This window comes from Euprymna scolopes, chromosome 2 (assembly GCF_053919585.1).
Source record: "Euprymna scolopes isolate OS-2025 chromosome 2, ASM5391958v1, whole genome shotgun sequence".
NCBI classification, from domain to species: Eukaryota; Metazoa; Mollusca; class Cephalopoda; order Sepiida; family Sepiolidae; genus Euprymna; species Euprymna scolopes.
The window spans coordinates 72644248-72665711 of record NC_136483.1 but is presented as its reverse complement, the minus strand read 5'-3'; the positions used below and the strand labels follow the sequence as shown (position 1 = coordinate 72665711).

General features: G+C 33.8%; 1 protein-coding gene across 2 annotated transcripts in view; it reads right to left on the bottom strand.

Annotated features, from left to right (window-relative positions):
- The window catches only part of LOC145292293 (TNF receptor-associated factor 4-like), a 188387-nt gene that overhangs the window by 68098 nt on the left and 98825 nt on the right, over positions 1 to 21464 (bottom strand). Inside the window, exon 2 of one of the 2 annotated variants that reach the window (XM_080138621.1) lies at positions 16212 to 16241. The exons of the other annotated variant lie outside the window; for it this stretch is intronic. Within the exon in view, the coding sequence (XP_079994747.1) occupies positions 16212 to 16241 (30 nt within the window). The remainder of the gene's footprint in view (positions 1 to 16211; positions 16242 to 21464) is intronic. 2 annotated transcript variants of the gene reach the window in all.

Genomic DNA, 21464 nt, shown 5'->3' with positions numbered 1-21464 from the left:
GAGTTAATGAAATGGATTGCCAGTTGAATGATGAATATTAGGAGAGGATTAAAAACGATGCATGGAATGAACTAAGTTTGATTACTTATGAAGACGGTTTATGATGAGTATTTGTTGACATTGGATTTGAAGACGACCACGTTGTAATCTGCAGGGAAGCAATCACATGATGATAAATAAACAGACAGGTGGACAGTGGCCACATAGAAAGTTTGTTCTTTTTTAATTAATTAATTTTTTTTTTTTTTACTAACGAGTCATTATTCAACATTAATAAAAGCAACCGAGGATAAAAGTTAATAAGATCGATAAAGTTTTAGTTGAACGATGAAGAATATTATGAGAGGATTGAAAATAATGAATAGAATGGACAAAATTTGATTACTTATGAAGATAACTTATTTCCTGAGATTGGATTTAAAGAAGACCATGTTGTTGTATGCAGTGAAGCAATGTTGTAGTAATGTGTTCCATTTTTGAAAGTGTACTTCAATAGTGTAGCCAGATGGAAACACTTTTTCATTTGGGAGAGGGCGGGGGAGGAGGGGCACCACTTATCAAGGCCCAAAAGCCATTCGAGGATAAAAGTTAATGAGTTTCAGGTCGATGGTAAGACAACACAATGATGATCAGTAATGGTGGAACTTGGGTAGGGTTTAAGTATTTAAGAGGACAACTCAACAAGAACTTATTTACATCAAACTTGAAAATGCTATAGTTATCTAAGAAGCAGCCCCAGAGTATTGTGTTCCACAGACGGACAGTTCTAGGAAAGAAACTGTTTGTTTAGATTTAGGCACAGATAGAGAACAAGGGAAATTGTTGACAATTGTTGTGGCTTGACAAGTATTTGTTGCAAATGTTTTGCAGTGGAGGAGATCATAGATTGAAGCTCAGTCGAGCATCTGCCATAAAAATAACAATAGATCAGAGATAGACTTGCAATGTCTTTCCTGTGAGAATGAGCATGTAGCGAGGTGAAAAGATCCTTGCTCTCTAGATTTTCAGTTTTGGATCAAAAATATGATTTAAGCAACACGCATGACTTTATCGACATGTTATTGATAGTTAATACAAGCGAAAAACTATCCAAAGGAATTCTAATTGTAACTAATAACTTAAATGGTAGAACCAAATCAAATCACTTTGCTATCATGAAAAGAATTAAATGATATAATTATATGAGAGAGCTTTTTTTTTTCTGTTTTTTTTTTTTTTTGTTTGGTTGTTTTGTTTTATGGCATGTCAACTCTTTTTGGGGTAATTTAACGCAGAATCTAGTAATTTTTTGAAAAAAGATTTTGTTTTCAGTTCTTTATATTTATTCATGGTGTTTGGTTTGTTTGTTTTCTTTTACGACATAAACGACCAAGTTCTCTCCAATTCTCTCTCCTCTGATTTTGAGCATGTGGTACAATGGGGAAAGAGGTGGCTAGTTACTTTTAATGCATCGAAAATCAAGCTTTTATCTTTACATCATCAGCGCTCTGATCCTCATCTGGCATAAATTGAAATGAATGGCTCTCATCTTGGGAAGGCTTCATGTTTTGACAAGCTTCTGGGCTTGACCTTTACTCCTGATCTAAAATGGAACACATACATCAAATCCGTTGCCAAAGCCACTGGAAAAATGGTGGGATCCTTCTATCGATCCAGTAGATATCTCACTGCTGATGCAATTCTCTATATAAGAGCCAGGTACGTTGAAGGATGGAGTACTGTTGCCACATCTGGGTAGGAGCTGCTAGAAAGGACTTATCCTGCCTTGATAGAGTTCAAAATAGACTTCGTCCCCTAGTAGGGGATGTCCTTTTCTCTTCCGTGCAACCTCTATCTCACAGAAGAGGTGTTGTGAGTTTTTCCCTGCTTTATCATTATTTTCATGGCAAGTGCTCGACTGAGTAACGATCTACGGCCCCCGCTTCGCCAAACTTTCACAAGAGACACTCATCTAGCTGAAAACACTATCAATAATTCCCCCCCCCCACTCTTTATCTGTGCCTAAACCTAAACGTAGATTCCATGAACAAAGCTTCTTTCTTAGAACTGCACGCCTGTCTTCCATTTTCCTGCTTTCCAGCTGACTACAATATGGTTGTCTTCAAGTCCAACATAAACAAGTTCTTAATGAGCTTTTCCACTTAAGTTAACAAATTTACCGAAATTTCCATTACTAATGATTACTATATTGTCCAATTTTACTACTGTACACTCTTTAACCCTTATCCTCGAGTGGCCTCTGGGCCTTGATAAGTGGTGATGCCTATGTAAAAAATAAATAAATAAATAAATAAATATCAATCCTTTTTGGAATCGATCATTTTGATAAAAGTTCTTATACTTAAAAGTCTTTATATCTTCAAATATTTATTCATGGTGTTTAGTTTTGTTGTTTTCTAGACGAAAATTGTTGTTTGTGTTTTTTCCAGAACATGATTGAGTTTTTCAAAGGGAATGAAAAATGTTTGGTGCATTCTATGTCAGGAAGTCAGTACTTTCAGATAACCTGATCTGATAACATCAGATTTTTTTTCTTTGTAGTCCGGCCTCAGCAGAGTACAAGGTCACTAACACCGATTGTAGATAGAAGCTTTAAATTTACAGTTTGTAAAACTCAGAAACTAACAACTGTTCGACCGTGTGACAATGGTAGGAAAATTGCGTTAATCTCATGAATATTTATGAGGTGCGCATCGAGTTTCTCACATCTGTTACAAATGATGCGATGTTCAACAAGGTCGATAATCATACAAATACGCCTTTTTATTATTTACCTTCTATCATTTTTTTATTTATTCATTTTTTTTTTTTACTATCTTTCACCCAAAACAAGGCATAATGCTACTTGGACGTAAGGGGGATACTATTTAGGATCATGCCTAAAAGGGGACTGTGGGGAATTGAGCAGCAAAATGTTTGTTCGCATTACATTTAAACTTTATGGGTTAGTATAATCAGGGAAGCAGGCAACAGGGATGGATATTCCAAAATTTAGTAATCCGATTGAAGAAACTAAGAGTAGGTTTTCCCACATCTAGGGACCGCAACAGTGAAGGGTGGGATTTTGTTACTTATCAAATTAGTCGGGAGTATGTACATTGAGGGGGCACAAATGCTATGAGTTCATCAGATGCACATTCCATCATTATAAAGCAAGTACAGGGATGGAATATTGTAGTGATGGGACAGAAGTTAGAGCTTGGTCGGTAGTGCATGATCTATTAGAATTAAGACTCTTTTTTGGACCATACTATATTATAGGTTAATCTGAAATGGACAATCGGTTTTAAATCGCATAAAACCTTGGGATTTTACTATTAAGTGAGACATCAGCGAGGGAAAATAATCAATATTATCTTGTCAAAGTCCATCAGGACACTTTGGCAGCAGTTTGCATTCTTAATGATAATGAGGGTGTCTATTTACTTCTTTTATGTCTGTGTATGTATTCCTAAGCTACTGTGCCAGTGAAGAGCTACAGGAGTCACTTCATCATAGTCTGTAGAATGTTAAAGTAGAAATACCAATTCGCTAAACGGGTGCTTTATTACTGAAATATCTCTGTCAACTATCAATTTACAAAAATGGCAGACCGACAAAAACATGAAATTTGCCTGGCATGACTTTTACAAATGAACTTTCCCAAAAAATAAAAAAATAATAATAAAAAAAATAGAAAGTATTTTCCCCTTTGCAATTTTCTCTGACATTTCAAATAGGTCCAAAGTCATTTTTTTTTTTTCGAATGAGAGCTGGAAATTACACGTCACATACACTCTCCCGTTTTAAGGCTCGCATAAAACGGAGGCAACAGTTGGTTGCTAATCTCTAAATAGTGGCTAGGTATCGAATTGACAAAGATAATTAACGTCCATACATTATAAACTATTTCCCATCCCATGTTGACTCCATTAAGTGAAACCCCACGACCATCATCATCTGATACTTATCTAGTTGTCAAGGCAACAACAATGAAAGTCATTATACAAATACATTCCATCCATATAATTGGAGGTAATTGATTATTTTGGATCTGAAAAGGAGATACAAAGTTAATTTTCATATAATCTTTGAACATCTCTCACTAATGGAGATTTGGTCTCTGCCTACCTGAAGCTGAAACTATACTATTCTATTGTGCTATTATACTAGCTTTTAATGCTCAACTCAGGGTAAGGAGAGTGCAGTATCTGTTCTGTTGTCATTATACCATATTCCCAGGCATCACCTTTTCTTTTTTTTTCTTTAGAGGAGGGAAGTAATGTAGTATCTGCTCTCTTGTAATGAGATCATTCTCCCAGAAATTAGTTCCCTTTTTTTTTGGTGTATAATGTAGTATACATTCATTCATCATAATGCCACCCTGACAAGCATTACCTTCTCCTTTAGTGGGTAAGGTCAGTGTAGTATATGTTCGTTCGTCATTATACCATCTTTCCATACATTACCTCTTTAATTTTGGGGAGAGTGAGTATAGTGTGGTATCTGTTCTATGGTCATAATGTCATCTCATAGGAATTACCTTTTCCTTTGATGAGGAGTGGTGGTGATATACTAGCAATAATAATAATGAAAGTCAAGACAGACAAGACCCAAGGAAAACAGTAAATGTAGACTGTAGGCATCATCATATTCAGGTTTAACATCCATTTTACATTCTGGTATGCATTGGATGGCTTCAAGAAATTGACCTTAAAAAGTAACCTATGTTTGGCCAGGTCTTTATTTAACCTTTAGATCCATTTTTTTTTAATCACTTTTCTCCATGTTTTACTTGGCCTGTCCCTGTGAGCTGATCTTGTTACCTCAACTGTTTTACATCTATTAAACAAAAAAAACTTTCATCCATTTTTTTCAACATAGCCATACCATCAATGTTTATTCTTTTGTACACATCTCTATAGTATCTAGATTTAATTTTTCTTTAAAGTCATCAGACCCAAGCCTGCCTTTAAGACACGTATTACACAACCATTTTATCATTCCCCTATCGTTTCTCTCTATGTAATACATGCAAGTTTCATTTTCATACATCATCACATTGCACACACATGCTTTGGTCGACAGTGGAAATAGCAGAAGTTCTCAACTTTATCAACTCCTAATTTTTGCATTCACATTAGCACCTACTCCATCCTGTGCTCCAATGGTATTACCAAGTTAACAAAAGTTCTCGAAAGAGACCAACTGGTAAACTACATTATAAGTAGCGACAGCAAACTACTTCAAAACGAGTATAACAACAGACATAACTGGGTCAAGAAGATAGTCCATTGGGAACTGTGCAAACTATATATATATGTTTAAAGAAAAATAGAAAATCCGAATGAAATTATTAAAAAATCAACGTTTCGTCCTTATTTCAGAGGACATCTTCAGGATAATTGAAATAAAAATGTAAGAAAAGAAAAAGTCATAGATCGTGCGAAAAAAGACAGTTTTTGAATCCTACCCATGTCGGGAAGGACAAATATGTGTGCGTATGGGAAGGTTGGGTTAAAAGATTTAGGTATGCATGCAGGTATGACTTTTTCTTCAATACATTTTTCCAGAAAAATTCTCCTGTTGTTGTGAGAATTTGCTGCGATTAAGATGCTCTTATATGTTCGCAGAGAAGATCGGTTTTCCATTTCGACAGAATGTATAAGGAATGAAAAAATACCAGCGGTGGTTGACGTTATGTTTAAAGAAAAATAGAAAATCCGAATGAAATTATTAAAAAATCAACGTTTCGTCCTTATTTCAGAGGACATCTTCAGGATAATTGAATTCTCTGCGAACATATAAGAGCATCTTAATCGCAGCAAATTCTCACAACAACAGGAGAATTTTTCTGGAAAAAAAAGCATCACAAGATAAATTGTATTATGTTAAGCATTTTAAAATGTTGCTACTGGTTTCATAAATAATGTTATCTATTGTATGTTAATGTATTTTGATAAAGATATTTTCACATAGTTTTAATTAAAAAAAATATTTTCAGAATGTATTATTCTTGTGTTACTGACTCTAATTTGTTTTAAATCAGAGTGGGCTAGTTATGTTTTTTGTTTTTTTTAATTCTTGTAAATTGAGCTAGAATATTCTGGGTGTATGGTGAGTCTTTGAGATAAAGTAGTAGTGGTGGTGGTGGTGGTATTATTATTATTATTATTAATAGTAGTAGTAGGAGGAGGAGTAGGAGTAGGAGGAGGAGAAGGAGGAGGAGGAGGAGGAGGAGGAGGAGTGTAGAAGTTTCCGTCTTCCAAAAGACATTTGAACGTTGGTAGGTTTACTACAAGATTTGTAAATTTCTTGTACTAAATTATTAGCTTCATTTTGGAAAGGTAATATACAAAAATGATCCGACACATTTGTATGTAAAAAACAAAATTAAATAATTAAATAAAGAAAATTTTTTATAAATGTATGTAGAAGGGCATTTTATTTTAATTAGGTCAAAATTCATTTATATCTGTGCATTTTTTTTAAATTTTAGAATACCCTTATGAATTGGACTGTTGAAGGTGGTGATATTGGTTGGCCAAAACATCGCTTGTGACATTTTATATGTGGATATTTGAAGTCAAAAATATTCAGCCAACATCCTCGATCTCTTAAAGAATTAAAACGAGTTATTCGTTCTGAAATTGCTGCTATTCTACCCATAATGATCCATTGTTATTGAAAACTTTGGCGATTTAATACTTAAGACTGTGTGAAATAAAATGGCATTCTATGTACATTTCAAAAAAAAAAAATATATATATATACATATATTCTTTATTTAATTGTTATTTAATTTTTTTTTTTTTTTTTTGATCAACAAATGTATCAGATTATTTGGGGACACCATGTATATCAACAAAATATATAATCGGAAGTGGTAGTGATACATATCGAACAATCATTAATTCTTTTCATTTTGACACAAACAAAAAAAAAAAAATAGAAAATTGAAAAAATAGAAAAAGTATAGTCAAGCAGGGAAATCTGTTTTATATAACACTGTTTGCTTAAATGAAAGAATGCTTCCTAAATACATTTATATAAATAGTTAGGAGGGTGATTCTTCCCAATCCACCCCCAACAAGAATTAAAACAAAACTTTCCAAGGATTATCTACCTATCGTTTTAAATTCATATATATATATATATATATATATATATATATATATAGACACAGTAGAACCTTGAGATACGGTGACCTTAAGATACATTTTTTTTTTTCAGATTACAATGTGGAATACGAGGGTTTTCCGGACCCTGATTACGGTATTATTTATGTTATTTGATTACATACATGTGTATTATATACTGTACTGTATTTTGTTACTAATTTTTAATGTCGTATCCCGGCAACATCTTAATACGGCGCTGACCCATAGTCGTTTCGACTGACGGATGCCACAATATAATTTTGTTACTAATTTTTAATGTCGTATCCCGGGGTTCCAATATATATATATATATATATATATATATATATATATATATATATATATATATATATATATATGTGTGTGTGTGTGTGTGTGTGTGTAGATATGCTAGCTGACTGTTGATTTCAAGTGGGCTTACCACCCTTGAAAAGTATTGTTTTAATGGTCGTGCTGGGGAAAAGGGTGATAGTCTCCCACCTAACCACTTAATTGGTGAGTGAACCTGTTCCGTCACTTTTGACCTGACCATATATATATATATATATATATATATATATATATATATATATATAAGAGACGGAGGAAGGGAAGGAGCATATATGCCTTCCTACACACGTGATCAACCCTAACTCTGGTGGTTCACAACAATTCAAAACTGGTCTCTTCTACTTTTCCCTTGCCATTATCCATAAGTGGATGGAATTTGGCTCATAGCCGATTAATTATGTTGCTTACATGAAGTTGAAAGACAAAAGAGACGCCAATTGAAATTTTTCTGTGGCTTTAACTACAACGTATTTGTGGTTATCATTCGAATGAGCAAAAAGGTCAATCATTATGAATGTTAACTGCGTTCACTGTTTTAACTTAAAAAGGAAACTCATGTTTTTTTTGTTTGTTTGTTTTTTTTTCTTATTGCATTTTTCCCCCAAACAAGGGACAGAAACACTTTGATGTAGGGGGTCACTATCTGAGGCATAATTGCAGGGACACTATGTAGGGAGCTTAGCAGCAAGATGACTGTTTACATTACACTTGAACTTCTGCATGTCAGTACAGTCTGGAAAACAGGAACCTGGAAGTGAATTCCAAAGTCTAGCAGTTCTGAGGGAAGAAACTATTAGAGTAGAAGACTTTCTGGCATCTGGGGATCTCTGCTGTGTAGAGGTGGGATTTTGCTGCTTGTCGAGTTTGTCGGGGGTATTTATGCTGAACCCCTTCAGGCTTGTAATTCGTCAGATCATCTATTAAAATACTTATAAAACAGGTAGAGGGATGCAACATGTTGATGGAACAGACGCTTACAGTTCAGAACCAATTAGGTTAGCGACTCTTTTAAACCCCGTCCAGAAGTGAAAGACTAGTAGCAGATACCCCAGCCAAAATGTGACAACAATACTCCATACATGGGCGAATGATGGCCTAGAAGCACAGGATACTTTTAGGCGGAGGTAACTTTTTGGCATGATAAAGAGAACTCACCTACCTTGCAGCAGCTGCGGCAATGCCCTTGATGTACCTGTTCCAACTCACGTTCCCTGTGAACATTAAGCTGAAAAGTTTGAACAAAGTACTTTCAGGTTATGCATCATTAGCCATAGCTATTGGTGGTTGAGAAGGTTTCTTGTAATTATTAAAGGAAACAAGCTTAGTCTTGGCAGCATTGAACGTTACCATCCATTTTTGTCCCTTTCAGTCTTAAAAAATATTATTAGATGTAATATTTTATAAAGACAATCCCAGCTAAATGAAAATTGCTCAATATACCAGATAGAGCAAATAAATCATAATTTAGGCATTTAAATTTTATGATTTGAAACGGTTCAATTTCAAATATAGAATTTTTATTGCATACAAAACAAAGAATGCAGTTTAGTTTTGACTATTTCGCTTTGCTTTGATAAACAATTCTTTTATTTGCCTGTCTCCGGATTTTTTTTTTTTTTTTTTTCACAAATTGATTTACACTTGGATTGAATTTTGAAACTTCTATTAACAAATCTTTACCGGATTGCTATGATCAAACATTTGCCAGATATCTCACCCAACCAAAGAAGAAACGAAGGAAATATGACTACATGGGATCATTACCTGGTGCCTTGGAAGAATTACAATACGCGTTGGATCTTTCTACCTCCCTACTACCAAGAACTTCCATTTCAGGATTTAGCATACATTTTGGATTTGAAGTTCAATATCCTTTTTTTATTCTGCATAATTTCCCTTATTCTATGTAGCTAAAATGATTTAAAAACTGTAAAAACGTTTAATTTTCTATGTTTATTACCTTTAGCAAATAAGGTGAAAACTATTTATAATATTCGCTAATATTTTTTCCTTTGAGGAGATGAATAAACATCGAAAACTCATGGGTTAAGGAAATATATTTATTAAAATGTATTCTTTGCATATAATAAAAATTCTAAATTTGAAATTTTACCGTTTCAAATCATAAAATTTAAATTTCTAAATTATGAAATTATATATATATATATATATATATATATATATCAGTGATGGGACGATTCCAATATTTTTTCCGATTCTGATACAATTACCAAATCCATACTAAATTCCCGATTCTGATACAATTACCGATTCCGATTCTTTATAAATCTTTAAATATTTTACTATAAAATTATTATTTTGTCTCGATTACTGTAAAAACACATGTTAAATGTGCTTTTAGTTTCTTAAACATAAAAAACACGCTTGTCACAGAGATGATCTAGAGATTTTAGTCTTACTGGAAGTTTAAATCAATTATTTTATTATTACTACAAACAGTAGATGTTTTATAAAAACAAAATCAAATAAAATAGATAATTAAAGGAATCGGTTTTGGCATCGGAAAATAGGCTCAAATTTTCCTGATTCCAATACCGATATCCCAAAAAGCTCCGATTTTTTCGATTCCGATTAATCGTCCGAACACTAATATATATATATTTAATATATACATATATATATATATATATATATTAAATGCTCATCCATCGTTGTTGATGAAGACTACGAACATCACTGATGATGCTGTGACTTGTACCTAAAGTTGTTTGTGCCAAGAGTTGCACAATCTCCAACCACACTTTTCCCTAGTTGACACTGTTTTATTCCAGAGGCAAGTATAAATTCAGGATGACTGGAAACAATGCTGAGATGAGCGGAGAGCACATACAGCACCTACTATTCCTAAATGGTCACCCATCTGGTACTGATCAGGCTCATTGTTGCTTAATTTTGGTGATCTGATGGAAACTGGTGTGGCATATATATGTGTGTGTGTGTGCGTGTGATTAGTTATCATTCCAAAACCAGAAGATATATTTAGTTCACACTCATAAGTTTTTAATCATTTTTTATGAAGTATGCCTTACACGTGTTTCAATGAATAGCGGAAGGCCACTAAACAACTCCTCAGAGACAAATGTATGTTCCTGAACAAAAAAAAAAAAAACTGTTGGAAAATTTCCTATATGAAATGGAAAAGCATTTGGAGAAGCAAAAAAAGATAACAAGTAAATAGAGATGTGTAAAGTCAGCAAAAACAAATTTAAAAAACACTTACTCATTATAATGCTTATAAAGTAACCCCACCCTGAAATAACTGAATTCAACACACATATAGGAAAATGTCTTTCATCGCCATATTGGATTTCAAAAAGATCCCAGTAATATATAATTGTTTCCACAGTCAAACAACGTTGCAGCTCACATGAGCCATAAAAGCAAACAAGCCAGAAATTCAAGATTCTAGTTTGGCCCTCATTTAGGCTCATTTGCTTTTATGGCTCATGTGAACTGCAACGTTGTTTGATTGTGGAAATAATTATATCATCTTTCAGATTTTGAATAAATTCCACACACACACACAAAATTAGTTATTAAAAAAAAAAAGATGGAATTAATAGACTTATAAATTTTTATTAATTTTTTATATACACATATGCAGACGCCTAGTATGATTTACACATGTTTCGTTAAAGAGCAGAAGGCAACTAAACAAAGACAAGTGGATGTTCCTAACAGACTGCAAGAATGTTCATTATATGGAATACAAAAAAAAAAAAAAAGAATTTTTAGAAGAAAAAATATAAAAAGAAAATGGAAACATTTAAAATCTGCAAAACCTTAAATTAAAAAAAACAAAAACATTTATTACAGTGTTCATAAGGACCTATATATATATATATATATATGACAAAAGTGGTTAGGAAAATTGAAGAACACAAGAAACTCATGCTTCCACCTTTGAATCTCATTTTATACTCCATTTTTTTAAATTTATATATATATATATATATATATTAATTGCAATCTTTTACAAGTTTTAATTTTATAAATGACTAGCCTAGGTGCCCGGGTGTTTGGAGGTGTGTGTTCAGCAAAAAAAAAAAAAAAATAGTGGTAGTAGGCAGGAAGGCTCAAACCCATATCGTGAAGGCAGAAAAGAAAGTGAAAGAAAATCTGACATAATAGCTGATGTCTCCATGACGCGACCGGAAGTCAAAACATTGAAATTAACTGAATTTAATCCAACGGTGGCGATGACTTGCTAAAATGACGGTGAAAAAAATCAACCCCTCCTTGTACAAAACGCTCGAGTTTAGGATGAAAGAATTAATGTTTTTGGCCAATTTTTCGATATTTGTCCTCTGAGGGGTCGAGCTTCAAAACAATACCGATCTCATGAAGATCCGTCGCCTCTGTCAAAAGTTTTTGCAAGATATACAAACATACGATGGGCGTGCAATAAGTAATGTCCCTGACCCACTTTCCATAGCAGTAGAGCAACGAAACTTGGCACAGTTATTAGTCTTTTTCTACATAGGAACCACCCAGAGTTATGCATTTCTCCCATCGTTTGATGCAGCTCTGGAGACCGTTTTTGGAGAACACCCTAGGTTGGTCCTCCAACCACGACGTGACTTCAGAAATCAAGGCTGCATCATCTGGGAAACGCTTTCCTTTCAAAAACAACTTCATGGCTGGGAAGAGGTGAAAATCAGAGGGTACAAGGTCAAGAGAGTAGGGAGGATGGGGAAGGATTTCATAACCACATGCCCGTGCTTCTGATCTGGCGACATGTGAGTTGTGGACCAGGGCGTTGTCCTGCAGGAGGAGGGTACCTTTGCTAATCTGGCCCCGCGTCTTGATTTTGATAGCTTCCCTTTATTTCCTCAAAAGTGAAGCATAATAGGCTCCTGTAATTGTGGTACCCTTTGCCAGGAAATCTGTCATCACTACTCCGTCCTGGTTCCAGAAGATTGTGAGCATGATCTTGTCAGCGGAGGGCTACACCCTTGCCTTCTTTGGAGATGGTGAGCCCAAGTGCTTCCACTGCACTGACTGGGCTTTGATCTCTGAATCATAGTGATGGATCCAGGTTTCATCCTGTGTAATCAATCTTTTGAAAAACTGACTCATCTTCTTGGCACATCTCCAAATTCATCCTCGAGCACTCTATGCGCTCTTGCTTCTGGAATGGTGTGAGCAACCTGGGAATCCATCTGGCAGACACCTTATGCATATGCAAATGGTCATGAATAATAGTTTCCACAGACCCTGTACTAATCTTGACATCTTGGGTTATTTGACAAATAGTAATGCGCCTATCTTCCAAAATGGCAGCCTCAACTTGACGGACAGATCCCTCATCAGTGGCAGAAGGGGGGGGCAATCAGGTCTGGGAGCTGTTTCCACAGACTTCCGACCATGTTTGAATTCACAATGCCAACGTTTTACAAGGTCACATGATGGGGCATTATCACCATAAGTTTCTTTCATTTCATCAAAAGTTTCCTATGGTGTGCGTCCTTTCAAATACAAAAACCGGATCACTGCTCAACATTCAACAGGCTCCATTTCATACCCAACTCAATTCAAACACCTGTAAAACAGAAACCATAATTAGTCCAGAGCTGTAATTTGCCACATAACCCATAAAGATATAAATCATTGCACATGCAAAATTTCAGCTAGATCAGACAACTGGAAGTGGGTCAGGGGCATTACTTATTGCACAATTCTCGTACATACATTTAAACAGACAGGTGAGACTTATATTATAGATAACTAGCGGGGGTGCCTGACGTTGCCCGGGTGTTTATAGGTGTATGTGTTGAGGGGGAGCTAGATGAAAAAGTAATAAAAAAAAGTTTTGGTGGGTAGGTAGGATCGAACCAGAAGCGTTGAGGCGAAGGTGGAAAATAAAATATAAAAAACTGACACGCTAACCCCTAGGCCAGCAAGGAAGAGTAACAGAAAGACGTTTGAATTTATTTAAGCATTAAAAACTGAATTGATACGTGCGTGTATTTAATGAGATCAGTTAATTTTTACTGCAAGGCAGTTTTTTGGGGTTTGTTTAACCAAGATGTTTGGGGGGGGGGACTGGATGTTCCGAGACGAAAGCCAAGAACCGCTACCATTTAATTTAGTTTCACTTTATTTATACTAAAAAGCCGAACACACTCGAGAGAAGCTGAAATAGCAAGAATTTTGTAAAGGTCGATGAAAATAAATCTAGATGTGAAGTACGTTCGTAAATACTAGATATTATGATTTAGCCGGTATATAAAAAGTTCTAAGAAATAATACCCCCCCCGAGAAGCCCGGCAAAAAAAGCCCACACATTTTGTCTTTTATATATATAGATGAACATTTAACCATTATAGTATTGTTTCATAAGTGCAATGAACATTTTTCCAGCAGTATACTTAATTGTGGCCATTCACATGAGGCAATATTTAATATGAGTGAACAAAAAAAAAAAAAAAGAATACATGCTTAACTCAAGGTTGCAATATGAAAACAGAAAGCTAAAAATGGTGCATACATAGTGGGCATAATAAACTCATAAATGTCAATGTATAGACTAAGTGACAGATAAAAATTAATTTTACCCTCAAATATTCTGATCGGTTCTATAGGTACTTCCTTCATGTATGAGTGACAGAAAATGAACCCATCATAATATCTGGAAGGATTGTCTCCCATTACCTTTAAAGCTGTGATGAATTCTAATGAACACAAAAAGTACTGTATTTCGTTGTATCCTACCAGTAATCCTAAAGACCAGTGGCAATACAAAATAAGACACAAATGGTGTACATGCAGTTCTCTTGAGCCTTGGCACTGTGTAGTTACTTCTTGCAACTACTTTATGAGGAATAGGAAAGATTATTGTTCAGCGCTTTCTTCATAATCACACCATTTTGACACCTATTTCTCTCATCAAAGTTCACATTGTCTTACTTTAATCTTGTGCATTTTTTTACAGCTTCCTAATGAATCAAACCACCTATTATGATCGTTCATGCTAGCCACTGCTTCCACATCTCCATTGCAATTCTCCAGGTATTCAAGAAGCACTCATGAATACTCATGATGCGGGTCACTCTTTCAGAATGCACATATACTCTGATTTTTAAATATTTAAAGCCAAACCATAACATGAAGTTTTAGTTTTGATACCCAGAATGTAAATTGAATAGAGATTTTGTTCAAGATCTTCATTTTTCTCTTAAGCAACATTTTCAAGTTTAAGGTGTATTAGCTTGGCTCAAGTCGTAAAATTTGGAGAGCATTCAGCATTCTGCAGCTAGCAGGACAAAATAATAATTTAAGACAATATTTAAAAAAATATATATATTTTTATTTTTTTACAATTTTTGGGATTAATCCATTAATTTCGACAGTTTTTCTGTTGAATTTTCCCTCTTTTAATCTAGTGTGAAACCACCAGGGTTGCACGTCATTCAAGAGAATAATTTAAGTTTGAATATTTGAGTTAGTTTGTGTGCATGTTTTTAAGCAAGAAATGTAAAAAGTGGACCTTGGGTTTACTTTTGGCAGCCTCGTAACTCTTGCATCCCTTATTTTGTCCTTTAGTCCCCCCCACATTCCATGAGTGATGTTTCTGACAAAGAGGGGAAAATTGCTGTTTTCTGGGTCTGAATCTACTCATCTAACACTTATCACGAAATGGTATTTTTAGCTTTTTACATCAAGTGTCTTGATACCTTGTTTGGAGCGGTTTCCATTAAAAAAAAGGGGGGAGGGGGAGAAAGAAACTTTACTTTAAAGAAATGCAAAAATCAACTTGATATTTATTAGCAAGATTTATAAACAATCTCTGAAGAGATAAATTCGTGCAATTGTTATTTTGGTTGATAAATTTGGTAATTAAACCCAAGGCAAAAGAATCACAATTGTCGAAAAAAAAAAAAAAAAAAAAAATTAAAGATAAACAGACTCCAACAATATTGTTGTCGCAAGCAAAAAGACAATGATGATTTTCCTTTGTAGCATCGATGATGCAGAACAGTAAACAATAACTGGCAACCATGCAACATAGTTAACACATGAGAAATTAAAAACAAACAGAATAAACAAAAAAATAAAAATTTAAACAACTTGTACCAAACGCAATGAAATTTAATTTTCTATTGACCTGTGTAGTTGTAAAATTCTGAAACCAAATTATTTCATTTAAGAATTTTTTTTTATCTTAGTGTAGTTTATAAAGAAAATAGCTGTACACGTAGGGCCATAAGATTCAAGATAATGCAATTTATTTTGAAATTAAAAAAGAAAAAACGTTAAAACAGTTTCAGAAAGCTAAAAATATACAGTTCAGTAGAAAATTAAATTTTAATGCATTTAAAAGTTATGTTGTTTTTTTTTTTTTTTTTTTTTTTTTTGCACTATTTCTTGGTTTTAGAACTCGAGGTTGAATTTTGAATCAATCTGAAAGGCAGGTATAAATAAACAAAGTCTTGTATTGAAATAAAAAAAACTTGCAAACAGTTTGGGAATTTTAAAACTATGTAGGTGGATAGAAAATTAAATTCTATTGCGTTTGGTAAAAGTTATTTATATATATGGTTAATGGGAATAGTGTTATTAAGGTCATTAGTAATCATAAAACAATTCGAGGTTAGTAAATCACCAGCCGACTTATTTTCAAAGAATAAAACTAAAGTCAAACTGAAGGAAGCCATTCCAAAAGATTAATTATTGCAAATCGAGCAGAATCGGGGTTTTCAAAACATAACTCTTACTTACACTCCCCGATAACCTTGAGGATGTTGACTCCTAGTGACGAGGAGGAAGAGGAAACAAAATAAGTGATTCAATAAATAAATCAAGGAATAAATGTTTATAAATTATAAATTATATTATAAATTTATCGACTATCTTGAATAATTTGTTATTTGAATGTTTGAACAATGTTGTAAAGTGGTTTGTGAATGGTAAGCCACATATGAAGAAATAATTGGCTGAAAACGATTCTATGTACATCAACAATAATGATTTATTGTGCAATTGACAACTGAAAAGAATTACTTAGAAAATGAGGTCTAATAGCTGATGTTAGCAAGCATACATTGAATTATTCTCTTGTTATCGTCTGTTCCTCAATGCAGGGGCAGATAAGTCTGCTTTAAAATCATTTCAGAGTAAGAGAGATAATTTTGGACACAAAGTTACTTCCTTTTAAATACAAAACTATTTTAAAGTATTAATTCCTAAATAGACAATAATATACTCCAAAAATCTTCGAAGGATGTATTAAAAAAAATTTTTTTTTTGTCAATAATTTGTTTGAGAAAGTTTCCCACCATTAATAAGTATGTACTTCCATATATTTCAGTTTTATTAATAAGTATGTTCTTCCATATATTTTGGTTTCATTAATAAGTATGTTCTTCCATATATTTCAGTTTTTGACTAATTATTTACCACTATCATTATTGGAGTTGAAAAAAAAAAAATTATTAAACTATTTCAGCCAATAACTGAAGAGAGAAAGAAGGAGGAATACGGCAACCAGAAAGAAACTAATATTTGCAAACTCTTTCTCATTTCGGAATTTCTGAGGTGATGATTATTTAAATTATTTAGACTGTTATTCTCATATTATAATCTCAATGTTTTGGCCGATGCAACTTCTGACCTTCAGATACATCTTATAGAACTGTAAATCTATATTTCGAAAAGAACCTTTCATTTAATCCATGGGAATAGATTGTTCTCCTCGCCCCGTGAGCCATGACCAGGTAACAGTGTTAAGTAATTTTTTTTTATTCTTAGCAAGTGAAAGTTGAACTTTCAACACTCGGAGGATTTCCACGAAGAACTGATTGTTCTCTAATGCCTAATTTGTTGCAAAACAGTCAAACAGTTCAACCTACATTCAATGGACAACCCAACAGATTATATATCAACTGACCCGATCCAGCATTGTCCCAGAATATCTAAATATGGTCAGTGCAAAGCTGCTTGTGAGTTTTAAATAAATCTGTATTAGTAACTAGCGAGGTGGGGGGGGGGCTGACCTTGCTTGATCGTAAAAGAAAAGATCCTTAATTATATTTTAATTCATGCAAATTTCGTATTTATTATTACAGACTCAATTCTTTACTAAATATTATATTGTACCTAATATATAGACGTGAAAAGGTAAAAAAAAAAAAAAAAAGACTTGGGTGTCATCAGCTAGAATCGAAACCAAAACATTTAACACTTCAGATGCGTTTCCTACCATCTGAGCTATCGGCAGATAGACAAGAAATATTTAAAATTAAAGCATTTCAAGCTATGAATGAATTTGCACATGTGCAAAAGTACTAGAAATATGTTGGCAAGTTGAAATGAACATTTTGCATTTCAACTTGCCAACATATTTCCGTATGCGTTGTTCATTCACCCAAACAAAGATGATACTTGTTAGAAACATTCCTTGGTGTATAATTACTATTTCCTGTTAATTTCCCTGTTATGTGACCAGTAGTTTAAGAGTTTATCGGTTAAATATTTTCACACAGTGCCAGTATCACACACACACACACACACGTACATCTACTGTTATATATATATATATATATATATATATATATATATATATATATATATATAATTTTGGTGTTTCATGTATACACTGAAATTTTCATTCACTTAGTGTTTTTTAAGTAAAGATGTTTGAGAATAATTCTGAGCTCATTGTAACTGAAAACAAAAAAAAAAAAAAAGAAAAAGGAAACAACATTGACAAATCTATATTAATCGAAAAAAATGGAAAAAAAAAGAAAAGACTTATGAAATTGCATCGCTAATGAAAAAAAAAGTAAGATTCTGTTCAGTTCTAGGAGGTCCAATCTCCCAGGCTTTACCTTTTCCCATAGAAAGGATTGCTAATCACCTAAGGCCTCCCTACCTGAGAATGTCGATAGAGCTGCTCAGGCATATTTTTGTAGGTTAAAGTGTGCTTATTCCAATGAGCTAGCTTCTCAAAATCACACCTATTCTTGTGTCTAACTCTCTGCAAAGTAGATAAATGTACAAATTAATCTGAAAGATACTACACTTTAATCCTAGCTCGAAGGCTTTTTGTGGTGCGTGCGGTGTTTTTTTCTTCTTCTTCTTTTGTTTAAGTTTGAAAAGGGAGAAATGCAGTTAGAATTTTACATCTTTTTTTATCGACCAAGTGTTTATTTATTTATTTTTTTCGTTGTTTTCTTTCACGTGGTGATTTTAAAATGCAGTTATAATTTTTTCTTCTTATTAAGCGAATTAAGCTAATAGAAAGAAAAAGAAAAGAAAGACGTGCTGCCACTGGTAGTAGTCGTGAATAAAAAAAAAAATTTAAATTAAAAAAAATAAAAAAAAAAAACAATGAAATACAAGAGAATGGAGATGGGGAGGGGGGTAGAAGGCGGCGGTACCACCTGTGGATCAAATACCAGAGATTGGCGCACGTGTGCCTCTAGGTTTATGGGAGAGGCTTTCTTTTTATTTTATTTTATTTTTCTTTGCCTCTTTCTATAACACACTTTCTTTGTTCGCCCTTCTCGCTGATTGGTCGACATCAACGCAGCTGTCACCCTAACGCAGGTTTACGGTTAGGGTTCGGGTGTGTCGTGCGCAAACTAACCGCCGCGTTTTTCTCCCCTTTCATTTTTGTATGCGTTCGGCACGCGCCAGTCGCGTGTATGTCCACTTATAAACCACCTTACTCTATCTGTGTGTGTGTGTGTGTGTGTGTGTGTGTGTGTGTGTGTGTGTGTGTGTGTGTGTGTGTTAAATTGCAATTCATTGTGAATGTGTTTTTGTGGGTTTCATATTATGTGTGTGTTTTCACTAATTTTGCTTTGTAACTGTGTTTTTCATCATAAGCGCTTTTCATGCGTTCGATTTGACCTAAACAGCGCGCATATATATGAAAAGAGGTCAAAACGTTTGGTACTATTTTCAATAGTCAAAGAAGGCTAAACAATCGCAAAAATGTACTTAGCTTAACACTTGATGATAGCGGTTTCACCGATTATCAGAAATGCCTGACTGGGATTAATTAAAACTAATATATATATATATATATATATATATATATATATATATATATATACACACACACATACACACAGAGAGAGAGAGAGAGAGAGAGAGAGAGAGAGAGAGAGAGAGAGAATAAATGACAAAAAGTTATATTCAAAAATTCATGTTGACCATCTTATAATTTATTCCTTTAATTCAGTTGACTTATACAATTCTTAACAGTATCTGTTTCGTAGCGCAAAATCAATCACTTAATTATTATATCAATCAGTGAATCTATTATGGTCTTAACTCATCAGAAGAAATAGCAACAATCAATCCGACAAAAGGAATTGAAATGCTGCAGATAACTTTATATTTTCCCCTTACGCGATGACGTAATGGAAAAATATAAAGTTATCTGCAGCTTCTCTTCCAATTTTCGGATTTTCACCATGTCAAATCACATTTCAATTCCTTCTGACGGATTGATTGTTACTATTTCTTCTGAGGAGTTAAGGCCATAATATATTCACTGATTGATCTAATAATTAAGTAATTGATTTTGCGTTATGAAACAGATACTGTCAAGAATTGTATGTCAACTGAATTAAAGGAATAAATTATAAGATGGTCCACATGAATTTTGGAATGTAACTTTTTGTCATTTCTTCTCTATATTGCTCTGTAATTACATTGAGCTTCTTAAATAAGGATTGATATATAATAAGAAAATATATTTCTACAGATTATATATATATATATATATATATATATATATATGAAAGAGAGAAAGAGCATAGACCGCAATCTTGATGTTATTTTTAAGTGTAAACTTGTTCACTTAGAGTAACAAATTAAAGGGAAATTATCGCGTGCAATTATACAGAGTTCTCCCCCCCCCCAAGTTCTCCAAAGATTAAATTATGTTTCTGGCTGTTACATTAATTACATTATTTTTTTTTTCGTTCTATCCGTCAAGTACTAAAATAAACTTCTTTTTTTTTTTTTTAATTCCTATTTCACAGAATTAAAGTCAACCAAAATTAATTTCTGTTTCTTTGTGCAATTAAGACACCAACTATACATTCTGCAATAGCTACCCTTTCCTTAATGTGGGAGTGACAGTAGCAATGTGGTAGTGCCAAAGCTACCCGGCTAACAGAACTCTGGTAAAAATACATGAGGAGTCGACATCAGGATTCATCGTCCTCTAGTTGTCTCTTTGTGTTGAAAGCAAAGACGAGGAAACATGTGGAACTGCAAATCAATAGAGTGAATGTGTCAATGTTACTTCTGTCCCATTCCTTTGTGTGTTCAGAGTAAAAACGTCCTGGACTTTGCACACAATATTGCAGTATTGGTGGTAAAAGTCTGCAAACATGCAGGTTAACAAATATCTGTGACTAACGAAGAGGACTTCATGCAGACCAGAAAATACGGAGGCACGATTTTTGTAAGTTCTATGCCGAAGTCTAATTCACTCCTCCTCAACAACAACAACAACAACAACACCACCTGCAGTAGCAAGAACTGGCTAATTGCCAGGATCAAACTTGTCTCCAAGTTTCTCTTGCAGGATTCTATGAAGGTTGCAGACTTAAGGTTCAGATTCAGCCTTGAGTTCATGCTGGAGGCTCATGGCAGCTTCTTCAAATGAGTTATATTTGGCAAAGGCTCCCATAAGAAATGCACTTTGAACTTTGAGAATATAGCAATCATTGACCACGATATAACGTTTTTTTTTTTTTTTTTTTTTTTTTTTCAAATGCGTCAAATGTATCCTGATCACTATATTTATCCAATGTTCGTGTGTGCCGGAAAGATATGTGTTATATCGATTTCTTTTTAGGCTAGCTATCCTGCTATGAGTTGAGAACATTTCGTTTTGTACTCTACATTTGAAGCGAGAAAAGATAAATCCGTCATATTCTTGGCCCTTCTTTCTTCCTAAAATCAGGAGTAATGAACGTGAACTAAATGACCTTTATATAACTAACTCAG